General features: G+C 44.1%; 1 protein-coding gene and 1 non-coding gene across 5 annotated transcripts in view; one reads left to right on the plus strand and one right to left on the minus strand.

Annotated features, from left to right (window-relative positions):
- The window catches only part of Zfyve1 (zinc finger FYVE-type containing 1), a 67,137-nt gene extending 50,760 nt beyond the window's left edge, over positions 1 to 16,377 (minus strand). For all 4 annotated transcript variants that reach the window (XM_090344414.1, XM_090344416.1, XM_090344413.1 and 1 more), the window contains exon 1: positions 15,778 to 16,377. In XM_090344414.1, the coding sequence (XP_090200540.1) occupies positions 15,778 to 16,260 (483 nt within the window). In that variant the 5' untranslated portion in view covers positions 16,261 to 16,377. The remainder of the gene's footprint in view (positions 1 to 15,777) is intronic.
- LOC150054654 (signal recognition particle RNA) lies at positions 3,954 to 4,255 on the plus strand. The gene has a single exon (XR_016537713.1).
- Positions 16,378 to 24,965: the final 8,588 nt, after the last annotated feature.

Here is a 24,965-nt window from a genome sequence, read left to right on the forward strand (position 1 = left end):
AGGCCCTGAGCTCAAGCCCAGGACTGGCAAAAAAAAAAAAAAAAAAAAAGTTTCATGGAGGCTAGAGGTAGAGGGCTTGCTTAAGCATGCACAAAGACCCTGATTCTATTCCTCAGTACCACATATATAGAAAAGGCTGGAAGTGGGACTATGGCTCAAGTGGCAAATCACTAACCTTGAGAAAGCCCAAAGACAGTGCTTAGGCCCTGAGTTCAAGCCCCAGGAATGAACAGCTGGGCACTGGTGGTGGCTAACACTTGTAATCTGAGCTACTCAGGAGGCTGACAGCTGAGGATCCCGGTTCAAAGGCAGCCTAGGCAGTAAAGTCTATGAGAGTGACTCTTGCCTCCAATTAATTACCTGAAAACCAGAAATAGATCTGTAGCTCAAAGTGGTAGAGCACTAGCCATGAGCAAGAGTTTAGGGATAGTGCCTAGACCCTGAATTCAAGCCCACAACCAACCAAAAAAAAAAACCAAAAAAACAAAAAACAATGTATGAATTTCCCTGCCCCAGATGTCTTTGAACCCCATGATCCTCAAATCTCAGCCTCAGCCTCCTGAGTATCCTGGATTATAACAATGCCAAGCCTTTTATTCTTTTTTTTTTTGCCAGTCTTGGGCTTGAGCTCAGGGCCTGAGCACTGTCCTTGGACTTTCTCAAGGCTAGAGCTCTACCACTTGAGCCTCTGCACCATTTCTGGCTATTTTCTATGTATGTGGTACCGAGGAATCGAACCCAGGTCTTCCTGCATGCTAGGCAAGCAATGTACCACTAGGCCACACTCCTGGCTCTCTTTGAAAGCATTTCATCATATACAATCTGGAAAAGTCATCAATAGGGACCAGGAGTGTGGACTAGCAGTAGAGTGCATTGCCTACCATGCAAGAACAAGAAGCTCTGGGTTGGATTCCTTGATACCACATACACAGAAAAATCCAGAAGTAGCCAGGCTCGGTGGCTCATGCCTGTAATCCTAGCTACTCAGGAGGTTGAGATCTGAGGATCACAGTTCAAAGTCAGCTGGAGCACTAAAGTCCAAGAGACTCTTATCTCCAATTAACCACTAGAAAACCAGAAGTGGCACTGTGGCTCAAGGAGGTAGGGCAGTAGACTTTTTGAGCTGAAGGGCTCAGGGACAGGGCCCAGACCAGAGTTCAAATCCCACAACCAAAAAAAAAAAAAAAAAAAAGCCAAAGTGGTGCTGTGGCTCAAGTGGCAGGGCGCTAGCCTTGAGAAAGCTCAAAGACAGTGCCAAGGCCCTGAGTTCATGCCCTAAGACTGGCAAAAAAAAAAAAAAGCAATAATCTAGTTTCAAGATGATCAGAAACAATTCCTACCACTGTCAGAGAACCAAATTATCCTCCAGTAAAATCAAGCCAAAGCCAGAGGTCAGATGCTTACGTATGACTGGTCTACCTGACTGCCCAGGAGCCCTAACTACCCATAAGCTGAGCATATGTACAAAACTAGTCAGTCTCTTGATTACTGACCAAAAGCCCTGAGAAAGAAAGAAGAAATGAACAAAACACCCTCATGGAAGTATCCATCCTTTCCTGCCTCCAATTCCTCTTGTCTGGAACTTTTCTTTTGCGTGGAGTGTGGGGGCTTAGACTCTGGGTCTGAGTTCTTTAACTCAAGCTGCTTCCCTACTCCTGGGCCTGGGTATTGTCCCTATGCTCTATAGCTCAAGACTACAATCACCCTACCCTTGAGCCACAGGGCCACTTCTAATTGTCTAGAGGTTAATGGGAGATAAAAGCCTCAGGAACTTTAGTGAGCCTCAGGGACTTTAGTGCCTGGCCTGGCTTTGAACCAGGATCCTCAGATCTCAGCCTCCTGAGTAGCTAGGATTACAGGCATGGGCCTGGCTTTGTCTAGAACTTTCTATGCCCTTGACTTCCTTCCTTCTTCATGGCCTCCCTATTCGTCCCTACTGATTATCCATCAGCAATCAGATGTGCTCAATATATGGAGTATTGCTACCCTCAGACAGAAATGATCTCACAGAAGCTCCTCCCAAAGCAGGAGGGACCAGACATTGCTGGGCCTGCCCATCAGCAGAAGTGCTTACCCAGGAGAAGCTTACTCAGGAGAAGCTCCTGAGCCAGTATACAAGCCCAAAAGGAAAGCACAAGCCAACTATTCACCCCAGCTCACAAAGCCAAACCCTTGCCAAACCTTTGCCAAATTCAAAAAATAATAAATAAATCCTTCAAGGATTCAGACCTAAGAGGAAGGAAAAAAAATAAAAGCACACAAAGTGGAAGTAACTTAAAATAGTTCAAGATAGGATCTCTAAAAAGCTGACTCACAGTGGCTTTCAATGGTTTATATGGGTCAAATTTTAAACAGATCTGGGCTAAACAAAATAGTCTCTGGGTTGAGTGCCCAAAGTCTGTTATAGCTGATGAGCTCAAGGCTGTCAACAGGTTAAGCATACACTGAAGGCTCCTTATAGGGGTGCCTTCTCTTCTTGAGTTTATCATCTAATGCCTTCCCTTCCCACCATCACTAAACAATAGGATTTCTCCTGTGCCTCTAGATAGTGAACAGTCAGGAAGGGAAGCTTTGCTCCTCATCCTGTGTTCATTTATTATCCTGACAGCTTGTCAGCAATCGGGGTGGCAGAGCAGCCCAGCCAGTTCATGGTCAGGAATTCCCATGTAGTAGCTGAGTATCGAAGGATCATTCCTGTAACCCTAGCTAATCAGGAGATTGGGGAATCCTGAGTCAGAGCCAACCTGGGCAGGAAAGTTGGCAAGACTCTCCCAATAACCACCAAAAAGCTAGAAATGGAGCTGTGGCTCAAGTGGTAAAACATCAGCCTTGAGCAAAAAGACAATGTCTATGCCCTAAGTTGAAGCCCTACTATCAGCAGAAAGGAAGGAAGGAAGGAGAAAGAAGGAAAGAGGGAGAGAGGAAGAAAGGATGAGAAGGGAAGGGAGGAAGGGGAGAAAGAAAGGGAAGGGAAACGGAGGAAGGGAGGGAAAAGAAAGAAATGTATAGTGTCACTTAGACACTGTTTAAAATGAACTATACAACTAGTGGGTGGGAACAGGAAGGAAAACTGGGAGAGAGCAAAGGAATTAATGTACTCATTATCTGACTTATGTAACTGTAATGACTTTGTACAAGCCTTATTTTTTTTTTTTTTTTGCCAGTTCTGGCCTTGGGTTCAGGGCTTGAACAATGTCTTTGGACTTTCTGAAGGCTAGAGCCCTTCCACTTGAACCGCAGCACCACTTCCAGCTTTTTTTCTATCTTTGTGGTGCCAAGGAATTGAACCCAGGTCTTCCTGCATGCTAGGCAAGCACTCTACCACTAGGCCAAACTCCCAGCCTCTGTACAAGCCTTTTATAATAATATATATATTTAAAGAAAATCCCAGCCAGGCGCTCATCCTAACTACTTAGGAGGCTGAGATCTGAGGACTGCAGTTCAAAGCTAGCCTGGGAACAAAAATCCTTTCAGTCCCTTATCTCCAATTAGCCACCAGAAAGATGAAAGTAGAGTGCTAGCCTTGAGCTGAAGAGCAAAGAGACAGCGACCAGGCCGAGTTCAAACCCCATCACTCACACTCACATACACACACACACAGAAGAAAGAAAGAAAGAAAGAAAGAAAGAAAGAAAGAAAGAAAGAAAGAAAGAAAGAAAGAAAGAAAGAAAGAGGCCAGGTGCAGTGGCTCACTCCTGTAATCCTAGGTACACAGGAGGCTGAGATCTGGGAATCAAGGTTCAAAGTTAGCCTGGGCACAAAAGGACCTTGAGACTCTTACCTCCAATTAACCTCTAGAAAATGGAAAGTGGGACTGTGGCTCCAGGAGTAGGGTATTAGCATTGAACTGAAGAGCTCAGGGACAAGGCCCTGGCCCAGAGGTAGGGTGGTAGACTTGAGCTGAAGAGCTCAGGAACAGTGCCCAGGCCCTAGGCCCCACAAAAAAAAAAAAAGCCGGGTGTGGTGGTATGCCCCTGTATTCCAAGCTACTTAGAAGGCAGAGCCCAAAAGATCACTTGAGTCCAGGAGTTCAGGGATGCAGTGTGCTATGCCGATCGGGTGTCCACAGTAACTTTTGCATCAATATGGTAACCTCCCAGGAGCGGGGGCACACCAGGTTGCCTGAGGGGTGAACCAACCCAGGTCAGATAAGGAGCAGATCGGGGAAAAAAGTCAAAAAGAATAGGATGTTGAGGCCCGGAGTGTGGCATAGTGGTAGAATGCTTGTCTAGTATGCATGAAGCCCTGGGTTTGATTCCTTGGTACCATATACACAGAAAAGGCTGGACATATTAGCTGTGGCTCAAGTGGCAGAGTGCTAGCCTTGAAGAAAAAGGGTCAAAGCCAGTGCTCAGTCCCTGAGTTCAAGCCCTATAACTGACAAATAAACCTAGAATAGGATGTTGATGGAAGGGAAAATCTTTTTGGAGAGGGAGCGTCAGTTGTGGGGCTTGAACTCAGGGCCTGGGTATTGTCCCTGAGCCTCTTTGTGCTCAAGGTCAGTGCTCTAGCACTTGAGCTACACCTCACCTCCAAGGGAAGAGGAAATCTTATGTATAGATTTGAAAAAAAAATACATAAATAGGAACAAGGTACAATGGCACATGCCTATAATCTAAACTAATGAGAAGGAAGAGATCAGAAGGATTGAGGTTTCAGAGTTGTTTTATATTTTGGGGGGCTTTTTGTGTCAATCTTGGAGCTTTTGAACTCAGGGCCTGGGCACTGTCTTTGAACTCCTTTGCTCAAAGATAGTACTCTATCACTTGAGCCAGAGCTCCATTCTTGGCTTTCTGGTGTTTAATTTAAGATAAAGAGTCTCACAGACTTTTCTGCCAGGTTGGCTTTGAATCATGATCCTCTGATATCAGCTTTCTGAGTAGCTAAAGTTATATGTCAGAAGTGAAAAAATATGTCAGCCACTGGTGCCCAAGTTCAGGCAGAAGGTGAGACAGCAGCTCAAACAAGCCAAGTATAATGGCTCATCCTGTAATACAGACATAAGGAAGATACAGGTAGGAGGATCTCAGAATAAAGCTGGTAGTTAGAAAAACATCACCAGACCATCTTCTTATTCCAATAAGAACCCTAATTGCTAGCAATTTCATTTTTCTAACCTTTGAATTGTTTGCTAAAGGTGCTGCCTCTGGCTTCAGACTATAGATAACTTGGTAACATGGATCATTTATTTATTACTGACTCTAAATAATAGGTCTGTGAGTCCTTTGTTTTTCCTACACTGAGGCCTAGAAAAATCAATAAGTACAACCCAGAAATTCACCATTTTATTTGAAAAGCTACAAACTAGGGCAAAAGATAATACTGATTTTACTGGTAGATTACTAAGGAAGAAGGAAAAGGACTAAATGAGAGAGAGCAAACTACTGTTTGTTTGTTGGAGGAGTGTAGTCCTGGGGCGTGAACTCAGGCCTAGGCACTGTTCCTGAGCCTCTACTACTAGAGCCTCGGTGCTACCTTTTCTGAATGGTTTACTGGTGATGAGTCTCACAGACTTTCCGTGCAGACTGGCTTCAAACCAAATCCTCCAGATCTCAGCTTCCTGAGTACATAGGATTATAGGCTTGAGCCACCAGTATGCAGCTTGTTTCTGAGCTTTTATGCCCAAGGCTAATGCTCTACCACTGGAGCTACAACTCTACTTCCAGCTTTTTGGTAATTAATTGAAGATAAGCATTTCACAAGCTCGGTGCCAGTGGCTCACACTTGTAATCCTAACTACTCAGGAGGCTGAGATCTGAGGATGGTGTATGAAGCCACCCCATGAGACTCCAATTAGCCACTCAAAAACCAGAAGTTGACCTGTGGCTCAAAAGGTAGAATAACTAGAGCCTTGAGCACCTTGAGCACAAATAAGTTCTAGGGACAGCACCCAGGCCCTACAACAGACCAAAAACAACAACAACCTCACAGACTTTCTGACTTCAAACGGAGATCCAGAAATCTCAGCTTCCTATTATAGGCGTGAACCACCACTAGCACCCAATCTTGCTTCAATTTTTTGTCCTTGATATGTTTGCCAATTCACTAGGTTTCAGACTGCCTATTATAGACTGACTACTTCATCTGTTAGATCACTTCCTCAGACTCTTTATTACCAACATGCTGTACCAGATAATAGGTTGTTTTTTGTTTTTTTTTTTTGGGGGGGGGACACTACACATCCCAGCTTTTTCCAAGTAGCCAGTTCCCCGCCACTGCCCTCAGCAGAGTGATACAAAGATATCTCCAAACATTGCCAAGTGTCCCCCAGGGAGCACAATCACTTCTGATTGCTAACTATTAGATAACACTACAAGAGATTAATTCAGCTCTCTTTATTATATGAAGTAGACCCTCAGTTTTATCAATTTAAGTCAATAAAGCCTGGGGTATTACCCAGGTGATATTTGAACAAACAAAACAGTACAAGTCACCACTAAATGCTCCTTTACCCAATATGTCAGTACTCAAGACTGAACCTAGAAACACTGTCCCAAATTCATCAGCATTGGGCCATCTCTAACTTCAAATCCATCTCACTTCCTGGGCTCTCTGCTTACTCTGTCAAGCCACTTCCACACTGAAATGAAGAGCCAGCTTTTCAACACTTGTCTTGACACTGAGATGTGCTAGTATAATGCAGGCTGGTATTTTCCATCACCCTTCAAATACAGACACATTTTTTCCAGTGGACTGAGGCTTCCTGTGATCTGGTGCCTATTTACATGTGTATCTCCCCATTCCAACTCTGCCAGCTCATGCCAGCCATATTGGTATTCATACAACTCAAACATGCCATCCCACTTTCACTCTTTCCAGTCCCTCTCCCCCGATGTCTCTTTCCCTAGCTGGTGTTAACCATCAGGACTCTATTTAAACCCACCTCCACAGCATGACCTCTGACTGTCCTGTAGAAGGGGCTTTCCCCTCTCTCCATTATGCATCCTGTATCTGAACTGTGTTTATAGGTATGCAATCTGCTTTCCCCACATATGGCAAATCCTAGGAAAATGTATACAGTTAAATCTGAAAAACCTACCTACAGGTTTCAAGGTGATAAAATGATCCTTACAAAATAAAATAAAAATGAGCAAAACCTATGAATGCTGTCTGGCAAGGTGGCTCACACCTGTAATCCTAGATACTCAGGAGATGAGATCTGAGGATCTAGGTTCAAAGCCAGCCAGGGCACTGAATACCATGAGACTCTTAACTCCAATTAACCACTAGAAAAGTGGGACTGTGGCTCCAAGGGTAGATGGTAGCCTTGAGCTGAAGAGCTCAGGGACAACACCAAGGCCCAGGGGTAGGGAGGGCAGTAGCCTTGAGCTGAAGAGCAGAGCTCAGGGACAGAGCCCAGGCCAAGTTTAAGCCTCACAACCAAAGGGGGGGGAAAAAAAAAAAAAAACAACTATGAATGCCTAGAAACATCAAAGAGAGATTTGGGGAAAGAACATAAACATAAATTGTACCCTATGAAAGACAATCAGAAAAAGACAGGAGGGTACAGGACAATCTAATTGACATTTTAGTTATTATACAAAAAAGTCATAAAGGAATGCCATTTTAACTGGGTGTCAGTGTCTCACACCTGTACTCTTAGCTACTCAGAGGCTGAAGTCTAAAATTGTGTTTTGAAGCCAAGTGGAGGGAAAAAAAAAAAAAAAGGCAGAATGAAGCTTTGTTTCAAGTGATAGCGCCTTGAGCAAAAAAGATCAGAAAGTGTTGAGGCACTGAATTCAAGCCCCAGAACCAGCACACAATTTATCTAACTCATTAATTCAAGAATCATGTACAAGAAGTGGCACTGTGGCTCAAGTGGTAGAGCGGTAAAGCTTGAGCTGAAAACCTCAGGGACCGCACCCAGGCCCAGAGTTCAAACCCATAACCACAAAAAGGGGGGGAGGGGCGAGGGAGCAGAGTTTGGTCTAGTGGTAGAGTGCTTGCCTGGCATGCACAAAGACCAGGTTCCATTCCTCGGTACCACATACATGGACAAGTCTCAGGCCCTAAGTTCAAGCCCTGAGAAAGAACCATGTACAGTGGCTCAAGCAGACAATCTCAGCAACTTGATAGGCTGAGATGAGGAAGGCTGTGGTTCAAGGCCAGCGAGAAAGCTGGCCATAATGGTACACACCTAGTATCACAGCCTTGTGGAGTGGTATACATAGGAGGATCTGGGGAAAGCTGAAGTGGTGCTATGGTTCAAGTGGTAGAGCACTAGCCTTGAAGAATGCTCAAGTACAGGGCTCAGGCCCTGAGTTCAGTCCCTAGACAAGCAAAAAAAGAAAGGCTGGGAGTTTGGCTTACTGGTAGAATGCTTGCCTAGCATGCATGAAGACCCAGGTTCCATCCCTCAGTTCCATATACATAAAAAAAGCCAGAAGTGGTGCTGAGGCTCATGTTGTAGAGCTCTGACCTTGAGAAAGTCCAAGGACAGTCCTCAGACCCTGAGCTCAAGCCCAGAACTGGCAAAAAAAAAAAAAAAAAAAGATGGAGCCGGGAGTTTGGCCTAGTGGTTAAAGTGCTTGCCTAGCATGCATGAAGACCCGGGTTCGATTCCTCGGTACCACATATAGAAAAAAAGCCAGAAGTGGTGCTGAGGCTCAAGTGGTAGAGCTCTAGCCTTGAGAAAGTCCAAGGACAGTGCTCAGGCCCTGAGCTCAAGCCCAGGACTGGCAAAAAAAAAAAAAAAGATAAAGGAAAAACTTGCAAGGAAAATAAGGTGAAGAGAGGAGGGATAAGAAAACAGTAATAATAACAATATATACATACCATATATATGGTATATATACCATATAACAATAATATATATACCATATATACATATACACATATATAAAACTGGCCAGGCCCTGATGGCTCATGCCTATAGTTCTAGCTACTCAGGAAGCTGAGATTTGATAATTGTGGTTTAAAGCCAGGCAGGAAAAGTCCATGACACTTTCACCTCCAATTAACCAGAAGTAGAGCTATGGCTCAAGTGATGATAGAGTGCTAGCCTTCAGCAAAAAAGCACCCAGACTCTGAGTTCATGCCCCACAACTGACAAAGAAATAAAAACATAAAAAAGAAAAAAGAAATAGAGACCTAATTCATAATCTTCCATATTGTAAAAGTTCATTGATAACAGTTTCTGAAATTATGTAACATTATGTCTCAACTACCTTCAAGGCAGCCATTAGGAACTGGTGAGTTGGGCCTATTGACCCTACCAAAGCAAAATTAGGAAAATTTAAAACTGTGGTCAAGTAGAGCTGGAGTCTAACTGTTAAGAGCTAGGACTTTTACCCAGATGTCAATGTTCAAATCTTTTGCCACTTACTGTCACTTGATCTTGACAAGTTGTCTGTGTCTGTATTCTCATCTAGGAATCACAATCTACTTTATAGGCTGTGATAGGCTGAACACTGGCTTCCCCCCAGCAACATCCAAGTCCTAATCTCCAGAGACTGTGAGATATCATTTTATATGGTACACTGAAGGAGACTTTGAAAATAGGAATTAGTTAAAGACCTTGTGATGGGACCATCATGTGGATTTTCTTTTCTTTTGTGAGTTGTAGGGCTTGAACTCAGGGCTTTAACACTATCCCTGAGCCCTTTTGCTCAAGGCTAGTACTCTACCACTTTGAACCACAGCTGCACTTCCAGTGTTCTTTTTTTTTTTTTTTTTTTTTTGCCAGTCCTGGGCTTGAGCTCAGGGCCTGCGCACTGTCCTTGGACTTTCTCAAGGCTAGAGCTCTACCACTTGAGCCTCAGCACCACTTCCAGCTTTTTTCTATGTATGTGGTACCGAGGAATCGAACCCGGGTCTTCGTGCATACTAGGCAAACACTTTTACCACTAGGCCAAACTCCCGGCCCCCACTTCCAGTGTTCTATTGGTTAATTGGAGATGAGAGTCTCAAGGACTTTCCTGCCCAAGTTGGCTGGGAACTGTGATCCTCAGATCTCAACCTCATGAGTAGCTAAGATTACAGGGGTAAGCCACTAGTGCCTGGGTAAATTTTTCTTTTCTTTTCTTTTCCTTTCTTTCTTTCTCTCTTTTTTTTTTTTTGCAGGTCATGGGACTTGAACTCCAGGCCTAGGTATTGTCCCTGAGTTCTTCCGCTCAAGACTATGGCCCAACCCTTGAGCCAAGCCCCACTTCCCATTTTTTTTTAGGTTAATTGGAAATAAGAGTCTCAGGTCCTTTTGTGCCCGGGCTGGCTTTGACCCTTGATCCTCAGATCTCAGTCTTTCCAGTAGCTAGGATTATAGGCGTGAGCCATGCACCTGGCTATAACACATTTTCTTTATAGTCCAATGTAATCACAAAAGTGTGTTATAAGGAGACAAGAGACAGACACAAAAGAAATGTAACAGTGAAAGTACACGGATTTGAAAATGCCATACTACTGACCTTGAAGTACAGTAATAGAGCCACAAACCAAGGAATGGAGGCAGACTCTTAAAACTAGAAAAGCCAAAGAAGCAAGATTCTATAACTTCTAGAATACACTCTAGAATTCTGATCTCCAAAGATAGAACAGAATAAATGTGAGCCAGGCTGGGCACGTGGCTCACATAGAAAAAAGCCAGAAGTGGTGCTATGGCTCAAGTGGTAGAGCTCTAGCCTTGAGAAAACCCAAGGACAGTGCCCAGACCATGAGCCCAAGCCCAGAATTGACAAAATAAATAAATAAATAAAAAATAATAAGTGAACCTAGGTCAAGTGGAAATGGCTCACGCCTGTAATCCTAGCTACTCAGGAGGCTGAGATCTGAGGATCAAGGTTCAGAGCCAGACTGGGCACAAAAGGACCTGAGATTCTTATCTCCAATAAACCTCTAGAAAACGGAAAGTGGGGATTGGCTCAAGGGTAGGGCGGTCGCCTAGAGCTGAAGAGCTCAGGGGCAGAGCCCAGGCCATGTTCATGCCCCAAGATCAAAAAAAAAAAAAAATGGAGAGCAGAAGTCCAGTGGGTCCAGTGGTGAAGCACTGTCTAGCATATGCAAGGCCCTGAGTTAGATCCTTAGCCCAGCAAAAACAAAGAGAAAGTAAGGGCCCGGTACCAATGGCTCATGGCTGTAATCCTAGCTATTCAGGAGGTTGACATCTGAGAATCACAGTTCAAAGCTAGATCTGACAAAGGCCAGAGAGACTCATCTCCTACTAATCACAAAAAAGCTGAAGATGGAGCTCAAGTGGTAGAGTGCTAACCTTCAGTAAAAAAAAAAGCTCAGGATGAGAAGAAAGGAAGAAAAGGAGGGAGGGAAGAGGGAAAGAGAGAAGAGAAAGGGAGAAAAAGAGAGAGCAAGACAGAGAGACAGAAGGGAGGGAGAAAGGGAGAAAGGGAGGGAGTTCAGAGTTGGAAATAATGGTATATTATCTATAAACCAGTACTTGGGGGGCTAAGTTAACTGTCATTGGTGATTGTTCAAAAACAAGAAACGGATCTAGTCACTGTTAGTTTATGCCTGTGCCTGCAATACTAGCTGCCCAAGATCTGAGAATACAGGTTTCAAAGCCAGCCTGGGCAGGAAAAGTCTATGAGACACCCCCAACTAATCAGCACAAAGTTGGAAGGAGAGGTATGTCTGAACACTAATCTTTTTTTTTCCTCCCCTCCCCCACTCCTAGAATACTACCCTTGAGCAAAAAAGCTAAGGATAGGGCCAGGAGTTTGGCCTAGTGGTAGAGTGCTTGCCTAGCATGCATGATGACCCAGGTTCGATTCCTTGGTACCCCACATACATAGCAAAAAGCCAGAAGTGGTGCTGAGGCTCAAGTGGTAGAGTGCTAGCCTTGAGAAAGTCCAAGGACAATGCTCAAGCCCTGAGCCCAAGCCCAAGACTGGCAAAAAAAAAAAAAAAAAAGCTAAAGGAAGACCCCAGGCCCTGAGTTCAAGACCTACTACCAGCATAAAAAAGGAGTTATAATATAACCAATCCATCAGACTTTATGCTCAAGGGGCTGGAAATGTGGCTTAGTGACAGAGTGCTTGCCTATCATGCATGAAGTCCTGGCTTTGATTCTACAGTGTCATATAAAAAGAGAAAGCTGGCTGGCCACAGTGGCTCACACCTGTAATCCTAGCTACTCAAGAGGCTGAGATCTGAGGACCATGGTTCAAAGCCAACCCCAGCACTAAAGTCCATGACATTTTTTTCTCCAATTAACCACTAGAAAATCAGAAGTGGTGCTATGGCTCAAAGGGTAGGGCAGTAGCCTTGAGCTGCAGAGTTCTGGGACAGTGCCCAGGCCAGGAGGTAGGGCGGAGGCCTTGAGCTGCAGAGCTCAAGGACAGTGCCCAGGCCCAGAGTTCAAGCCCTTCCCCCCCAAAAAAAATTACTGGTTCATCTCAACTCTTTCTCTAATTTCAAGGAGACAACACAAACAATGACTCTCCTAAGTTATCAAGAAGAATTGATAACAAAACCAACAAGAATCAATTGTCTAGATCCAAATCCAAGTGTTCCACTTAGAAGCTATTTAGTCCACAATGCTGCTCAATTAGAGCATGATCCATAATGAAGACATTATCGCTGACAAGGGATGCAGAAGGAGATCTGGGTCATTCCTCCATAACTATGAGTTCCTTTCGAAGTAATAAAGAAAGCTCTGTACTAGCACAGCATTTAGCTGACAATGGAAGAACATAGGGCTCGTGATGCAATTCACTTCCATCAAATTATCTATGGAGGAAAAAAAGTAGAGATAAAAATACTTAGCTGGGCCAAGTGCTGTAATCCTAGCTATTCAGGAGACTGCGATTTGCGGATTGTGGATTTAAGCCTGGGCAGGAAAGTCCATGAGACTCTCACCTCCAGTTAACTACCAAAAATTCAGGAGTGGAGCTCTGACTCAAGTCTCAGGACCAACACGAAAACAAACAGGTTAGCTGGGTGCCCATGGTTTAGAAGGATGAGCTCTGAGATTTGAGGTTCAAAGCTAGTCCAGGCCAAAAAAAAAAAAGTCTAACTGTCCAATTAAACACTCACTGTGAAGCTGTGGCTCCAGTGAAGAGCAACAGCCTTAAGTGAAAAAGCTAAAGAAGAGTACCAAGACCTGGAAGATCTAATACTAGCATAAAACATAAAAAGCACTGGAAATTGGGACATTTCTCTAATGGTTACTTACACTGATACTCCTTCCATCGGGTGATAACTGGAGTCATCACCACCAAAAATTCCAAGTCAATGGACCACAAATATGTAAAGATATATCAACAAAAACAGGCCTAGCGGGAGTTTGGCCTAGTGGTTAAAATGCTTGCCTAGCATGCATGAAGACCCAGGTTCGATTCCTTGGTACCACATACATAGAAAAAAGCCAGAAGTGGTGCTGAGGCTCAAGTGGTAGAGCTCTAGCCTTGAGAAAGTCGAAGGACAGTGCTCAGGCCCTGAGCTCAAGCCCAGGACTGGCAAAAAAAAAAAAAAAAAAAAAAAACAGGCCTAGTTGCTAAGCCTAATGATAATTATTTTCCATTTCTAAACACTGAATCATCTGAACAATCCTGTGAAGTTGAAATGAAACTGAGTTACATAGCTTAAGTAACTTGCCTATTGAGCTGGGAATGTGGCTTAGTGGTAGAGTGCTTGCCCTAGTATGCATGAGGTCCTGGATTCGATTCCTAAGTACTACATAAACAACAATAAATAATAATAATGATGAAATTAAAATAACTTGCCCATGGTTATCCAGTGATGGTTACATGGTGGTGTTTTGGCAGTGGTACTGTTGGATAGTAAGTGTGATTAGTCCATAAAGGTCATCCAGGTGGGGTTCCCATGATGGGACTGGTATGTAACACACCTGAGCTGAAGTAAACTCCTTTCTTAGTGACACCTCCTACCATGCAGCAACAAAAACATCATTACATGCTGATATCATGTTCTTGAACTTCTCAGTCTCTAGAACTGTGAGCTAAATGAATACTTATTGCCTGTAAATGACCTGGACTCTGATATTTTGTTATAGCAACATATACATACTAAAACAGAAATCTCCAGGAAAACAAGAGGTCATACCAACTTTGTGACAGATCCCCCTTTTTTTTATGTACTGGAGATTTATAGCCATTCCTCACAAACATTTACTCAGGAGGTCACAGTACACTGTTCAGAAAACTTTTTTAAAGTAGTTCAGCCTGGGGCTGGGAGTTTGGCCTAGTGGTAGAGTGCTTGCCTAGCATGCACAAAGACCCAGGTTCCATTCCTCAGTTCCACATACATAGAAAAAAGCTGGAAGTGGTGCTGAGGCTCAAGTGGTAGAACTGTAGCCTTGAGAAAGTCCAAGGACAATGCTCACACTCTGAGCTCAAGCCCAGGACTGGCAAAAAAAAAAAAAAAAAAGTAGTTCAGCCTAAGCCAGGCATGGTGGCTCACTCTTGTTATCTTAGTTACTCAGGAGGCTAAGATCTGAGGATTGAGGTTCAAAACCATTGCAGGCACTACAAAATTGTGAGACTCTTCAATTAATCTCTAGTAAAGGGGAAGTGGGGCTGTGGCTCCAGGGTAAGGTAAGGTAAGATAGCTTTGAATTCTAGAGAGGGACAGCACAAAGGCCCAAGGGTGGGGCAGTACCCTAGAACAAAAGATCTCAGGGACAGCCCAGAAGCCCAGAGTTTAAAGCCCCATGAAGCTCACTCCCCACCCCACCCCACCCCCAAAAAAGTAGTTCAGCCTAATCACACAGTTGGCAGAGGCTTATCTACCATCATTTATTAGGCAACAGACTTTCTATTCTCATTTTATCTTAATATCAACTAACCAAGTAAGGACTACCCCCACTTTACAGATGAGAACATTAAGATTCTGAGAGGAAAGTCATTCAGCCCAAGGTCATGAGGCTGGTGAGTAACTAAATGACTCCAGACAAACCTTAAAAGGTCTTGACTTTTAATGATTAAAAGAGAAGCTCCAGCTAGGTACTCATACCAGTAATTCCAGCTACAAGGAAGCTGAGATTTGAAGAATGAACTTTAAAACCAGGCACAGCAGGAAAGTCCCTGAGACTCTTGTCTCCAATTAACCACAAAAAGCTGTAAGTGGAGCTGGGGCTCCAATGGTAGAGCATTAGTTTGGGGGGTTTTTTGGTTTGTTTTTGTTTTTGTTTTTGTTTTTGTTTTTGCCAGTCCTGGGGCTTGAGCTCAAGGCCTAAGCACTGTCCTTGGGCTTCCTCAAGGCTAGAGTTCTACCAACTTGAGCCACAGCACCACTTCTGGTTTTTTCTTTTTCTTTTTTATTATCGAGGTAATGTATATAGAGGGGTTACATTCACCAGATAGCAGGTACATTACTTCTCACATATTGATACCCCTTATGTTTTTGTCCCTATTTCTCTCCCCACCATCACCTCACTCTGGCTTTTTCTTAATTTTTTTTTTTTTTTCTGCCAGTCAGGGCTTGGACTCAGTGCCTGAGCACTGTCCTTGGGCTTTCTCAATGCTAGAGATCTACCACTTGAGCCTCAGCACCACTTCTGGCTTTTTTCCTATGTATGTGGTACCAAGGAATTGAACCTGGGTCTTTGTGCATGCTAGGCAAGCACTCTACCACTAGGCCAAACTCCCGGCACAAGCATTAGGACAGCATCCACACCATGAGTCCTAACCTGAAGACTGGCACTGATACGGGCATGTACACACACACACACACACACACACACACACACACACACACACACACGAACTCCTCCTGATCTATCTTCTGGAGAGCTACCTTCCACCAGCAGATCTCTGATCTACTCCAGGTCCAGGACCATGTAAGCGCCCATCACACCCAAACACTTACCTGAATCTCTTCATTTTCATCTACTAGGAGGAAACTCACAACCTTCTCAGTCATCCTCTTCCACTTGGTCTCCTCATCCATATCCTCTGCTTCCAGGGACTCCTGGACCTTACTGACATGGTACACAGTAATAGGGTGTCTCCTCTTGTTACCCCCACAATGACTTCTCTTTTGGCAATCCACACACAAATTGATTTTGCAGGCCTGACATCTCACAGCTGCCCTTTGCCTAACAACTGGATAATGTCCACTGGGGCCCTTGCAGACGTCACAGTAAGGGACGTGGCCAGCTTTGAGTCGTATCCGCTCATGGTTCCGCAGGCGCTCTTGCCGATGGAGTTCCTCCTCACAGCGCAAGCACTGCAAAGTACAGCACTCATCACACTCAAAGATAGCTTCATCAGTCCCGCTGCAGATGTAATTCTCCTGGCACATGAGCCCTGGATTCAGACCCTTCTCTGGTAGGGAAGTCTGGGCACTCATAACTTACTGGTAATGAAACTACCCACTCTGTTACAGTCACCAGGCTTTCCCTAGAAGTGAACGCAAAGGTTTGGAGTCTGCAGACTCCACAGAACTTTCACAGGGCTCTGGATTAAAAAAAGAAGAAGAAGAAGAAGAAGAAGAAGAAGAAGAAGAAGAAGAAGAAGAAGAAGAAGAAGAAGAAGAAGAAGAAGAAAAAGAAAAAGGAGGAGGAAAGAAAAGAAAAATCTATCCTTTAATTCTTTACAAACTCACAAATGTTCAAGTTTTGGGATTGGTTTTGTTTCTGCTTCCAAGACTCTAGTTTCAGCAGCAATGTTGATCTGGTTTGATGGTTTTATCCTCCATAAAGTGCAGAAAAAGATGTGGTCAAAATGAACTGGAAACGTTGTTGATGAGCAAGAGAGGTCTGGTAGATTCACTGAGAGGGGCTCATGAGCCCTCAGCCAGGAGGTTTCAGTAATGAAATTAAGTGGTCAGGAGTTTTTCAAATAATTCAGCCTCAAGTAGCTATGTCAAAAGATACCTAGAATAGAGGAAGGAAAAGGATTTCACTCATCTAAAAACCAGAAGTGTACCTTAAAAGTGTACCCTCCAGTCAGGTGCAATGGCTCAGGCCTATAATCTTAGCTACTCAGGAGGCTGAAATCTGAGGATTGTGGATCAAAACCAGCCCAGGAACTAAAGTCTGTGAGATTCATCTCCAATTAACCACCAGAAAACCGGAAGTGGTGCAGTGTACCATCCAGTGGCTCACACCTGTAATCCTAGCCACTTAGGAGGCAAAGGCTGAGGACTGAGAATCCAGTTCTCCAAGATTTAGCCACCTCAGGCAATGAAGTCCCTTAGACTCTTATCTCCAATTAAGCACCCCTCCCAGCCAAAAAAAAGCCAGAAGTGGAACTATGGCTCAGATGGTAGAGTGCTAGCTTTGAGCAACAAAGTTCAGGCATAGCGTCCAAGCCCTGAGTTCAAGCCCTGAGAGTGATATTGTCCCAAAAAAGAAATGTACACTAATTACCTGACTTATGAAATGGAAATCTCGCACTATACAACACCTTGATCATAACAATATAATTACATTTTTAAAGGGTAGGCCAAAATATTCAAAAAAAATTCTCATCTTGCTTCTAAAACTCACTTTAGCTTGTTCTGGTACTAAAATTTTGCATTTCGAAACCATAGGTAGGGATCTTCCTTTAAAAAACAATTTCTAGGCACCAGTGGCTCAAGCCTGTAATTCTAGCTATTCAGAAGGCTGAGATGTGACAACTGAAGTGTGAGGCCAGCCTAGACAGACAAATCTGAGGGACTCCTATCTCCAACTAACCGAAAAAAAAGCTGAAAATGGAGCTGTGGCTCATATGGTGGAGCACCTGTCTTGAAGGGAAAAAAGCCCTCCCCATCTCTCCCCCTGCCCAAACACACATCATAAATCTGTAATCCCAAAACTCAAGAGGCTGTGGCAGGAGGACTACCAGTTTAAGGCCACTCTGTGCTACATAGTGAGGCCCTGTCTATAAAACACACACATAGAAATGAAAAAACAATACACCACCTCCAACAGACCTTAGAAGAATAATTCTCTGCACCCTCACGCTGACTTTGCAATTCCAAGTTAGACAAAGACATTTGTAAATAGCAAAATAAAAATAATATTATTAAACTTTAAACCCATGAAAGACCTAGGCACCTAGTTCTCCTTGTAGCTGGGCTATTTCAACTCTAAACACATACCTAGAATAGACTCTAGCCCTAAAAACAACAGTACAATTTCAAGATCAAAAACAATAAAACAATTATTGCACTTCCTTTTGTCCTCTCAGTTTTTCTGGCAGCAAAAGGGGAGGAGGCAACAGGAGGCAGAATTCCTGCACTATGGTTCTCCAAAGCCAGGCCTGTATGAGTCAAAACAATCATTTTTCTCTTTGTCACTTGAAAAATAACTTAAAAATAACTTAAAAATAACTTAAGGGGAAAAAAAAGGGAGGGGGGAAGGGTTGAGGGGAAATGAGGGCAACAACTGGTGGGCCAGAAAAGGGTTTTTGGTCACTTCTACAATTACATTCCTAATTCCTGGTATCCTTGACCCCCATTCCAACACTCCGACCAAGTAGAAAGTCCTCCTTTTCGTATATTCATGTCTCCCCTCCCGAAATCAATCATACCGATCTGATTTTCAGATAAACAAGGAAGGGGAGGGAATAACCAGAGAATCTTATTTACACTCTAATGTGTCCAGCCAGTTCCCCAAACGGAAACCAAAATCAAAACTTGTCTCAGTTGAGAGGAAAAAAAGAATAGAAAATCAACTTTCAGAACACCTCAAGCTAGTCCACCCCTTGGATCCCTACTTACCTCGCCGCTTCCCTCTACCTCAGGTTTCCTCGCCCTACCTTCCTCCCGGAAAGCACCACCACAACCCAAGAGGTAAGTGCCAAGTCCAAGAACAAAAGAAGGTCCCCCAAAACCGCCCCCAAGAAGGCACGGCTCGGAGCCAAGTCCATTGTTTATAGCACCCCACCCCCACCCGAGCCGCACCCGGCCCCCCTTCTTCCCAGGGACAGCGGGAGCCCCAGGACGCTTGCTCGCCGGGTGTTGGGCCGGTGCCTTCCCCACCCTGCCCGCCACGGCCCGGGGATCCCACCGCGGAGCAGCTCGGCCTTGGCGAGGCGACGTCGGGGATGGCGGGGCGCAGGTGGGGGTAAGAGGCTGCTCCTCAGGACACGGGTGGATCCATCCACATCTCCATCTCCGCCCCCCTCCTCCTTCGGTACCTCCCGGGCTTCCTCCTCCCCTGTTGTCAGTTAGGATCAGCTGATCAGAGTGAACTTCTCTCAGCTTGACTAACAGGAAGGCGTGAGAGGTGCAGCCCAGTGAGGGAGGAGCGACAGGGGGTGGAGCGTGATGCCGAAGGGGCAGGATTGCGCGCCATGCCTTCTGGGAGTTGTAGTCACATGGCTCCTCCTCTACTTCATGTCCTTCAAAGTGCTTGCTGTAAATGACTACAACTCCCAGAAATACACTGCGGCCCTTGCTAGCAGGCGGTGGAAATACACCATCGAGCATCTCGGGAGTTGGAGTCCTTGTGTAGACTTTTTTTTTTTTGGGGGGGGGGGGTAGATTTTAACGCTTTGTTTAGGATTATGACCAGGAAAGGAACGGTGTAAATTAGAAAACTAATGTAATAATGCTCAACATAAGTGGGAGATGGCGAGCCAAACAATATTTTAGGCAGCCTCCACTGCACATCATTTCTTCAGAAATGTATAAAAGGAGGCAATCTACATTCCCAGTTTCATCAGACCCCAAGTAGGTCAAAGACCAATAAAGAATCGAGACTAGAGCTGGTAGTTCACGCCCACAATCCTGAGATCTGAGAGGACCGGTTAAAAGCCGGCTTGAGCTCTTTCGAGACTGCTAAGAGCCCAGTGGCGTTGTGGGCTCCAGTGATAGAGTGCTAGCCCTACTAGGACCAGCACTAAGAATAACAATAGGAAGAAGAAAAGAAACTTTTTTGCCAATCCCGGGGACTTGAACTCAGGGCATGAGCACTGTCTTTGGGCATTCCGCAAGGCTGGCTCTCTACCACTTGAGCCACAGCACCACCTCTGGCTTTTTTGTGGGTGTCTGTGGGTACCGAGGAATCGAACCGGAGTCTTCACGAATGCTAGGCAAGCACTCTGCCACTAGGCCACGCCAAGGGAAAGTACCCTTGGAGTCGATTTCTTTTTCCCAGGGGTATCCTCAAAAAAAAAAAAAATTATATATATATATATGGTAAAGCCATCATTACTTCTCACATTATTCTGCGGGTTTTTCCCCCTCTTTTAAATTATCTTTTATTATGCCACCCATATACTAAGATCTGACATCGTTTTTTGCTTGTTTTTTTGCCAGTCCTGGGCTTGAGCTCAGGACCTGAGCACTGTCCTTGAGTTTTTTTCTCAAGGCTGGAGCTCTACCACTTCAGTCACAGCACCACTTCTGGCTTTTTTCTGTGTATGTGGTACTGAAGAATTGAACCCAGGTCTTTGGCATGCTAGGCAAGCACTCTACTACTAGGCCAAACTCCCAGCCCCCACATTGTTCTTTTTCTGACTATTCCCTACATAGCTTTTCCAATAAAGGTTCAAAGGCTTTAGTGCCTAATAACGGGTTACACTGTAACCTAACTTTTCAAAAAATCATATTTGCTTAGTGCTTTTGCTTTTCTATTTATTTCTTGGAACAACTCTGGAAGAATGTACTGTAATGAGGTGTAACTACAGGACTTTCCTGTTGCCTTTGAGCCAGGTAGATTATTGACTCCGGCCTGATTCCCCCAGGTCAACCAAACACCAGGTACTTGGCCTCAGGCATCTCATTCCAACCTTGACTTAGCTGGAAGTCCCCTTACCCCAGGCAAAAGGACATTACCCTTAGTCCCCTAGAGACCATAGCCCATTTTTAAAATTTTCTGCTTCCTTATTAAACCTGGCCCCAAGTGCAGTCCCTCCCACAAACCTCCAAATCTGGTTCATGCCGCCCACTGGCAATAAACAGTCCTGGCTTGTTGATTATTGAATCCTGCCTATTCCTTTTCCATTCTCTTACATTTTCCTAACTGTGATGAACACTTGTTTGTGATGCTAGGGCTAAGTGCTTATTCTAGAAAAGCTCCTAAGTGGCAAGAGTAAGTCACTCAATCTCTCTATAAACTAATAAATAAATAAATAAATAAGCAGGGCGCTGGTGGCTCACAAGTGTAATCCTAGATACTTTGGAGACTGAAATCTGAGGATTGCAGTTCAAAGCTAGCCTGGGCACTAAATTCCATGAGACTCTTACCTCCAATTAACCTCCAGAAAACTGGAAGTGGAACTGTGGCTCAAGAGGTAGAGAGGAAGCCTTGACCTGAAGAGCTCATGGTCAGCACCCAAGCCCAGAGTTTAAGCACCACGACCCACATAATAATAATAATAATAATAATAATAATAATAATAATAATAATAATAATAATAAAATGTACTGTATAATTTCTGAACCTCTACTAATTTTTTTTTGCCAGTCCCAGGCTTAGGACCTGAAGAGCACTGTCCTTGGGCTTTCTCAAGGCTAGAGCTCTACCACCTGAGCCAGAGCACCACTTTCAGCTTTTTCTATGTATATGGTACTGAGAAATCAAACCCTGGTCTTCATGCGTGCTAGGCAAGCACTCTGCCATTAGGACAAACTCACAACCCAACCTCTACTAATTTTAATGTTCTATGATTCTTTCTTTCTTTCTTTCTATCTTTCTTTCTTTCTCTTTCTTTCTTTCTTTCTTTCTTTCTTTCTTTCTTTCTTTCTTTCTTTCTTTCTGCCAATCCTGGGCTTGAGCTCAGGGCCTGAGGCCTGTTCTTAGACTTTCTCACAAGGCTAGAGTTGGGCCTCAGCAACATTTCTGCCTTTTTTTCTATGTATGTGGTACTGAGGAATCAAACCGGGTTCTTTGTGCATGCTAGGCAAGCACTCTAACACTAGACCAAATTCCTGGCCTCTACAAGTGGTATTTTAAGTGTTAAAGCACTAGATAGATAGATAGAGATAGAGGGTGTGTGTGTGTGTGTGTGTGTGTGTGTGTGTGTGTATTCTGGGGAGGGGTCATGGGCCTTGATCTCTGCCTGGGCACTGTCCTTGAACTCTTCAGCTCAAGGCTACCACCATACCCTTGAGCCAAGCCCCATTTCCTGTTTTTTAATTTTCTAGAGGTTAATTGGAGATGAGAGTCTCAGGTCCTTTCATGCCCAGGCTGGCTTTGAACCTTGATCCTCAGATCTCAGCCTCCTGAGTAGCAAGGATTACAGGCATGAGCCACCGCGCCCGCCTTGTAGTCAGTTATAATTTAGATCTAGCTTCTACATGAGAAAGAACTTGAACTTGTGGCATTTGTCTTTCTGACCTTGCCTATCTCAACATGAATTGTTCAGGTCCACCCATTTCCCTGCAAATGACATCTTATTCTTTCTAATGTATATAAATACATTTTATTGATCCACTCATCCATTGTAGGGCATCATCTGGGCTGTTGTGAATAGTGCAGCAATGAACATGATCTTGGTGGATGCCCAAGAGTGGTATGGCTGGGTCATAAGGAAATTCTATGCTTTTTTTTTTTTTTGACAGTCTTGAGGCTTGAACTCAGGGCAGGGCCTGAGCACTGTCCTCGGGCTTTCTCAAGACTAGAAGTCTACCTCCACTTGAGTCTCATCACCACTTCCAGCTTTTTCTATATATGTGGTACTGAGGAATCGAACCCAAAGCTTCCCGCACACCAGGCAAGCACTCTACCACTAGGCAAAACTCCCAGCCTTCTATGTATTGTTTTTTGAGGAACCTCAAAAACTACCTTCCACAGTGGTTCTACTAGTTTACACACTCCCACCAACAGTGCAGTAGGGTTCCTTTCCCCCCATGTCGCCAGCCTACATTTGTTATTATTCAAAGTCTTGGTTTTTTTTTTTTTTTTTTTTTTTGCCACTCCTGGGGCTTGAACTCAGAGCCTGGGCACTGTCCCTGAGCGTATTTTGCTCAAGGCTAGCACTCTATCACTTGAGTCACAGCGCCACCTGTGGCCTTTTCTGTTTATACAGTACTGAGGACTTTAACCCAGGGCTTTGTGCCTACCAGGCAAACACTACCACTATGCCACTCCTCGGGCCCTTGGAAACTCTTATCTCCAATTAACCACCAGAAAACCAGAAGTGGTGGAAGTAGTATTACAGCTTATATTGGTAGAGTGCTAGCTTTGAGCTGAAACTCTTAAGGACACCACCCAGGCCCAGAGTTCAAGCCTTACAACTGACTCCCCACCCCCCAAAAAAAGGTCTCATGGATTTTTCTTCCCAGGCTGGTTTTGAACTTGTATCTTCAGATCTTACCCTTTTGAATAGGAAGGATTATAGATGTAAACTACCAGCACCGAACAAAAGCTAGTTTAAGACATGTGAAAGGGGGCCGGGAGTTTGGCCTAGTGGTTAAAGTGCTTGCCTAGCATGCATGAAGACCCGGGTTCGATTCCTCGGTGCCACATACATAGAAAAAAAAAAGCCAGAAGTGGTGCTGAGGCTCAAGTGGTAGAGCTCTAGCCTTGAGAAAGTCCAAGGACCGTGTTCAGGCCCTGAGCTCAAGCCCAGGACTGGCAAAAAAAAAAAAAAAAAAAAAAAGACATGTGAAAGGGTATCAATGTATGTGAATTAATGAACCTTCTATATGGCAAGTATCATGTAACCCTTTTATTAATTACAATAAAAAATAAAAAAATAAAAAATAAAAAAGCTAGTTTAATATATTATTTAGCTTATTTTGATTGTGTTTGTGTGTATATGTTCATCCTCTGTCTTGTGCTCAAGGCTAGCACTCCATCACTTGAGATACAACTGTACTTCCAGCTCTTTTGGTGCTTAATTGCAAATAAAGTGCCTCACAGACAATTCTGTCCTGCCCAGGCTGGCTTTGAACCATGATCCTCAGATCTTAGCCTCCTTAGTCACTAGGACTATAGGCTCAAGCCACCAGCAAGCTCATAATTGGGAAAAAAAAAAAAACAACTCCTAACAAATGACTAAGTATACATGTTTTGGAAGATGTGATAGATTTGGAGGAGAAGCTGATTTACATATAGCAATTTAAAATTTTGCAGTGGGAAGATAATTCAGAGATCATTTTATCTCCTATCTATCTATCTATCTATCTATCTATCTATCTATCTATCTATCTATCTATCTATCTATCTATTTTCCCAATCCTGGGGCTTAACTCAGGGCCCAAACATTTCTTTTGGGCTTTCTCAAGGCTAGAGCTCTGCCACTTGAGCCACAGCACCATGTCCAGCTTTTTTCTATGTATGTGGTACTGAGGAATTGAACCTGGGTTTTTGTGCATACCACTAGGCCAAACTCCTGGCCCCTCTTTTTTATTTTTTGCCAGTTCTGGGCTTGAGCTCAGGGCTTTAGCGACCTGGCTGGCTTTGAACCTTGATCCTCAGATCTCAGCCCCACTTCTGGCTTTTTCTATTTACATGGTACTGAGGAATTGAACCTGGGTCTTCATGCATGCTAGGAAAGTACTTTACCACTAGGCCAAATTCCCAGCCCTATGTTTTAACTTTTGTCCTGGTCCTTAGGTTGAAAGTCATGGCCTGGGCACTGTTCCTGAACTTTTGCTCAGGGTTAGTACACTACCACTGACCCACAGCTCCATTTCTGGCTTTTTAGTTGTCATCTGTACGTAGGATTTTTATTTCCCTGCCTGGACTGGCTTCAAGCCTTGATCCTTGGATCTCAGCCTCTTTATTGGTAAGAATTATGCATGTGAGCCATTAGTACCAGGTCACTACTGAGAATTTTATAACATGGCCAACAATAATTTCCATATGAGATAATTTTCATTCTGCCAGGGCAGAGTCCTTGTTGTTTCACAAGGCTGGTACTATACTACTTGAGCCACAGTACCATTTACCGAGGAATTGAACTTAGGGCTTTGTGCATGCTAGGTTGAGTACTCTACCACAAATAGTTTAATGATAAGAGATCTGGGAATGTGGCATAGTGGTGGAATGCTTGCCTAGCATACATGAAGCTCTGGGTTTGATTCCTCAGTAGCACATAAACGGAAAAAGCCAGAAGTGGTACAGTTGCTCAAGTGGTTGAGTGTTATTCTTGCACAAAAGGAAGCTCAGGGTT

This window comes from Megascapheus bottae, chromosome 14, assembly GCF_031878675.1.
Source record: "Megascapheus bottae isolate mThoBot1 chromosome 14, mThoBot2.hap1, whole genome shotgun sequence".
NCBI classification, from domain to species: Eukaryota; Metazoa; Chordata; class Mammalia; order Rodentia; family Geomyidae; genus Megascapheus; species Megascapheus bottae.